Source organism: Photinus pyralis, unplaced genomic scaffold, assembly GCF_008802855.1.
Source record: "Photinus pyralis isolate 1611_PpyrPB1 unplaced genomic scaffold, Ppyr1.3 Ppyr1.4_LG6, whole genome shotgun sequence".
NCBI lineage: Eukaryota > Metazoa > Arthropoda > Insecta > Coleoptera > Lampyridae > Photinus > Photinus pyralis.
In genome coordinates, this window is record NW_022170663.1 from 41,451,194 (window position 1) to 41,457,278 (window position 6,085).

General features: G+C 37.0%; 1 protein-coding gene across 1 annotated transcript; it reads left to right on the plus strand.

The window, feature by feature from the left end:
* Window positions 1-921: 921 nt before the first annotated feature.
* On the plus strand, window positions 922-5,272 carry LOC116174053. The gene is made up of 5 exons (XM_031491830.1): window positions 922-990; window positions 1,045-1,946; window positions 2,204-2,374; window positions 4,705-4,880; window positions 4,928-5,272. Exons 1-5 carry the CDS (start codon window positions 930-932, stop codon window positions 5,136-5,138), a joined length of 1,521 nt encoding a protein of 506 aa, XP_031347690.1. The 5' UTR covers window positions 922-929; the 3' UTR covers window positions 5,139-5,272.
* The last annotated feature ends 813 nt before the right edge of the window (window positions 5,273-6,085 follow it).

Below are 6,085 nucleotides of genomic sequence, written 5' to 3' on the forward strand. Positions count from 1 at the left end.
TTTTCGTAGGTTTAAAGCAGCAACCGTTCCGTACCATTTGCATAAAATAACAACAAAGACAACTTATATGCTTACAATCACGCACGACCGAAAATGCAAACATCTGCACGACATAAATAAGAATTCAAAAAGCTTGGTTTGTTACCAAGCTATGCTTCAATCCTCAGCATTGCATTTGATTGGGTATATTACGGGTCCCCTCCTTCCATAGTCTAAGGTTTTCTCTTATTAACGCATGCTTTATTATGATTGCTACGCATGCGCATTTAAATATTTTAATTAAAGTAACCTTAATAAAAGAGAGTTAACGCAAGTGCCTCTGATGATATCGTCTACTTTGTTAGTGATCCTTTAATAAATAAACTAAGCTTTAATAAGTATAACAAGATTTTATTTTTAAGTTAGCGCACTGAGAAATAGAAACACGAATAACGACAAGCGGTGGTATGTCATTTAATATAACCTTACTTATAATTAAATATGTCATACTTATTTACAAATTTTTGCAACATACTTTTTAAATGTTGTTTCAATGTTTTTATTGGAAAATTTTTCCCAGTTGCGGTAGCTATATTGTTTTGGATTTCTTTCCAATTTAACGTTATTTTGTGCCACAATTTTTTTCAAAAGACACTTCATCGTCCCAAAGTGAAACGCAATCTTTTCTTACGATTTAAATTTAAGACATAATTAAGAAAACAAATTCGTTGATTCAAATCACCGCAAAGAATATATTTTATGTTAAAATAAGTTTAAAATAAACAGTGATATTGTATAATTTGTAATTATAGACCGATTTCTCGAAACCATTTATTATAATCACTAATGACGAAACTGACGTAACGCCTATGTATAGTCATAAAGATTTTTTGTGCGCGCCACTGGATATACGTTACCATTTGAATTTTATTGACATTTCAGATTTCAAAATGAAAAACTGCAACGGAAAGGAAGAGAGGATGGTGAATTTGAATGAAAATTTAAAAAAGGGTATTTGTGTACATTTGTGAGATTTGTTTGCATTTAAATTGTTTGTTGCTACAGATACAAATATGGAACGGACCGATACAATAAGGAAATCTGCGAAACGTAAACCACCAGTTATTCGACAAACTTTAACTAGCATGTACAGATTCGCAAAAGCAAATCCTTTATTATTTGTAGAAGATGCGACAGTCAACAAAATTTCGATGAAAAACACAGATTTAAGTACAGCTAAATTTCCGAAGCCTGTTTCAAAACCTTCCAAAGGAATCAAACCTACTACTGTAAATAATAACCTTCCATCTAAAGCGAACGCTGAAAAAACAAAATCTAGTCTTAAGCAACCAGTGAAACCTTTTACAATAAACACACAACTCAAAAAACCCAACGGAGATGTTCTACGACCTACAAAAGGTGTCGGCCAGAAGGTGAGGTTTGCCGACAGGCTTAAGCGAAGATCTCGTTCGGCCGACAGTTACGACCAACACTCGGCGGTCAGCTGTAAGCAAATGGCCAGCACAAGTTCCTTGACGAGCGTTCACAAGAATGACGATCTAAAAAACCTATCCCCAATTGCTCACGAACGCAAAGTAAAGTTTCGAACACCGGTACGACAGAGCCAAAACTTTACAAGTAACACGCCGTTCCTCAAAAGACACTCCACTCCCTACGCCCATAACGCCGGCCACCATTCGGTGAGCGATCTGCAAGAGAGATTAAAGGAGTGGATGCGTAAACGAAAAATTAGTTCCAATAATTTTCATCATTTGAAGTGTTTCGGTCTTCACAAGAAACATCTCGAGGGCGGAGATGACGATAAGGAAAATGTCGAGACTGATCCCGTACGTACGAGCTACGACGATTTGCGAATTGATACGCCCATTGCTGTGTACACGAAGTCCGAGGATTTGAAGACCGTTGTGCAGAATTGCTTGGAGGATCTGCATAAGCTAATTTTGGAAGTGAGTTAAATCAAAATGGGGTTTTAGCAGTATTTTTCGTGAAAATTATGTGCACGAAAAAAATTGTAGGGGGTGTTCAAAAATTGAAGTTCAAATTTTTTTATCAAAAAAAGTATTGTTCCCATTTCTGGACATATATATATTATATTAACTAAAAATTTAAGAACAAAACCATTGGTTGAACCATTTGAAAAATAATGGTTAACACCTCAAGTGGGAGTGAGATATCTCATGTGTGTGTTTCTGTTTTTTATTAGGGTTACAGTGTGGAGCAGAGCGAGGCGTGGCTGAATGTAATAAGGGACAAATATTGCTATTTGGACAATGAGCCGCAATATTGGGAATGCAGGGCTGCCATTGAACAAAATCGCAATAATCTAACGTCCGCCGTCGAATGCCTTCGTATAGCAATCGTGCAAGGAGCCGAGGTAAGTGCCTTGTGTATGTACAGGGAGTTCATTTTATTATTATGATTCATTAACAATAATTTTGGAACTTCTTATACAGTGAAATTTCTTTAGAAGTAGACATAGGGATTTATGTGTATTATTTTTCCCTATGTCTACTGTGATGTACCCAGGCCAGTCCCGAGAACAAAGAAACAAGTAGATGCTTTAAAAACGGAGATTTATAATATTTAATTATAAACAAAATATACAGAATTTATGTAGGCGTTGACAGTTGACATATTTTTACTGACGTAACAAAGACTGACACAAAACCAATATTCGGTCACTACATGTCAGGGATCGACTAAACAAATTGATTAGCAATATCGACAAGATGGCTCTGTTCGAAGACACACAAAAACAGTACATAAAACATAAATATCGGGATCAAATATCAATATCAAATATAGCACAGTATACAGGGTGATTCCTATAGTACCTGCCACCGTTTGGGAGCGTATAGGGGGTGCCTAGGGGAGTATTTTGATATAGGACACTTGGGGTCGGAAATCTAAAATAAGGGCGCCAGAACCAAATTTATCTTCTGGAATTTCACGCCTGTATGTAGGCAACCCAACCGACCGACGTTTCGCGCGGAGCGATGCAGAGCGAGGAAGCGCGAGGAAGCGACATGGGAGGGAAGGAGGGAAAACGACAGTCAAAAGCAATAACGTTTACAAGTGTTCAACGTGGCCACCGTTGTTCTCAATGCACTTCCTACATCTAGCCAACTATATATTATACTATTGCCATAGTGTTTATTCACTTGATACGCGTCGTTGCAGACGGGATTTCGTGGGTTTAAACAAAATTCTGATCAAGTGTCAGCCACACATCGCCGCCTGAGATCGCTCCGTGTGCACCGCCGGCCGGTTGGGTTGCCTACCTACAGGCGCGAAATTCCAGAAGGTAAATTTGGCTCTGGCACCCTTATTTTAGATTTCCGACCCCAAGTGTCCTATATCAAAATACTCCCCTGCCCACCACCTACACGCTCCCAAACGGTGGCAGGTACTATAGGAATCACCCTGTATACCTATTCGAAACAAGTCACCCTGCCAAAAATTAATAATCATAGTCACCCGGTTCAAATAAATAGTAGGAGCATAACGTTATGTACTATCACATTACAACAAAATAAAGGAACATTTCGTGGCAAACATTAGTGTAAAGTAGTTAATTCTCAATGCCAAGTGCAATATGTAACCATCAACCACCTAACGTACGTCACTCACCCCCAGATGAAGCACCCTGTAAATAAACAGTAACATTCATCCCAACAAAAGCGAAATGTGCTACAATAAATTCAATTATAAATTAAAATGTAGTTCTGCATACTTGCATTGAATATCGCCCCTAAGGGAACATACAGTATCTAAATATAAATAAAAACACGTAAATCGGTCAGTAATTCATGTAGCCAGTGCTTAGAACAAAGGAGTACTGTAAATTGGAAAACAACATATTTATGTGCAAGTTGTATCTAGGATGTGTCATAAATGGCAATAATCCTGCTGTACGAGAATAACATTAAATTGGCAAATAATCGAACACGATCATATCATTATTAGATGAATGCAATAGACGTAGAGATAAAAAACGAGTACATCACCTTTGTAATTGTTGAAGCTGCACTCACTACTCACAATGTAAAAATTACTTCTGCCCTCAACAATGGCACAAATACCTCTGCCCACATATGACCGGGCTCCGAGACGTCGGGTCGATAGGGATCATTAAGTTCCCTCGCATAGCGTTGTATTTGACACTTTTATTGTAAATTATGGCTCATTTCAATGTAGAGCAGAGAAGAAAAACGATTTTTCGTCGCGCCAGGGTCGGTTTCGGGAATATTTAAATCGAATTTTAGCGGGCAAATTCGGTTCCATTCCACTACTTTCAAAATAAAATCACTTCTGAAGGGCGCGCCTAATTTTATGCATCCAAAATAACTTTTTAAAACAAATAAACATCTGGCTATCATATTAATTAGATTAAATATTGCTTTGACTTACCGCCACTATACCATAATATTCAAATTAATTAATATGACAGGCAGATCATTTGTTTTAAGAAGTTATTTTGGTTGCATAAAATTAGGCGCCCTGCAGAAGAAATTTTGTCATTTTAAAAACCCTATGTCTACTTCTTAATAAATAGCACTGTATATAAATTAGCATTGTTTACGATCTGAAAATGATTTCATTCTACGCAAAATTCAGAAAAAACCCTAATGACAATGATTACTTATTTAGATTTTAAAAAAGAATAGACCTTTGTGTGGTAATTGACCTTAATTCTTTGTGCAGGTGCAATCAATTGACCATTCCTTGGAGAAACTACTGCAAAAGTTCAGCTTGCTGAACATAAACACGCCGAAGGATAATCACGCTCCGAACGAACGTGACAGAATCGTAAAGGATGCGAGGAACGTGTTCAAATCGAGCATTATACAGTTTGCGATTCAAGAGAGAACCATGAAAAGGTAAGCACCCTTGCAATTATTTGAAGTTGACACTTCTTTTCTTGTAGAAATTTAGCTAATGCCGACAATGAAAAAAAGTATAGAGCGACACCAGTGAGACGCAGTACAAGATTGACGCCATCACGGTATCGATCCACGCCAAAAGTTAAAATATGTTCTTCCCTTCGAGAATTGGACGACAGTGTTCGATCGAATATTGATTTTCACGGTAACACTGAATTGAGTGTTAGATTTTCCATGGCGGAAAAAGCTAATTAATGTTTTTTTTTTAATAACGAACAATGTGATCTTTATCTCATTGCTGCAGTCTAATTAAGAAAGTTTACATTTTTATATATACTTAATAGATTCACCTGAATTGTATACCAAAATTAGGAATACTATTTTTTATTTCGTAATATATATTGATGTTATCAATAAACAATTTCGTTCTACTTTCCTTACCTTTTCTCTGCGGCTGTACTCTACACTACTCTAGAACACAGGGCACACCTCCACTTACAAAATGTTTGACACTAAACTCCAATCATTTGCATGTCCCACATAATTTCAATCATTCCCTAAAAACAAAATGTACTTTTGCCATGATCTTCGACAGTTTTTTTTATCCAAAGCAGAAAAAGAGGAGATGTGCATTATGCATATACCTGCTTTATGTACTATGCTAGCAAGGAAGAACCATCAAGAAACCTTCAGGAATCAATATATGGATTACATACACCTACGATTTAAGCTAGAGACTGATTAGAGTCTCTGGTATAGGCAACATCTTACAGCTAAAGGGATAAATTTGCTGTGGCTATCACAGATACCACCTGCGCATGCGCGATTCTGCCCTTTTATGTCTAAAACTGAGAATATGTGTACCAAATTTGGTTCCAATCGGTTCAGCCATTTTGTCTACGCACTCGGGATGTTGTTACGTGGCAAATTGACTCGACATACTTCTAAGCAAAACGTTTGACGAAAACGTCAAAAATTAATCGACTGACAATATTTAAAAAAATAAATTGACAGGTCTGCCTGACAAGTGTATTGAGGTTCGTTCACGATAAACACTTTATCACCGTCAACTATTACGCTACATTTTTTGAATCGCTCATTACCTTTAAATTGAACAAATAGGAATGACGGATTTATTAAATAATAAATATTCGTAAACGCCCGATCGTTATACTACATTTGTGACACGATGCTTGGCGCAC

Excerpts from the sequence above, each read along its gene's own strand:
- LOC116174053 (XM_031491830.1), top strand. The coding sequence starts at position 930 with ATGAAAAACTGCAACGGAAAGGAAGAGAGGATGGTGAATTTGAATGAA. Across the intron at positions 1,947-2,203 it reads TGCATAAGCTAATTTTGGAA|GGTTACAGTGTGGAGCAGAG; the intron begins GTGAGTTAAATC and ends GTTTTTTATTAG. Across the intron at positions 4,881-4,927 it reads CAAGAGAGAACCATGAAAAG|AAATTTAGCTAATGCCGACA; the intron begins GTAAGCACCCTT and ends CTTTTCTTGTAG.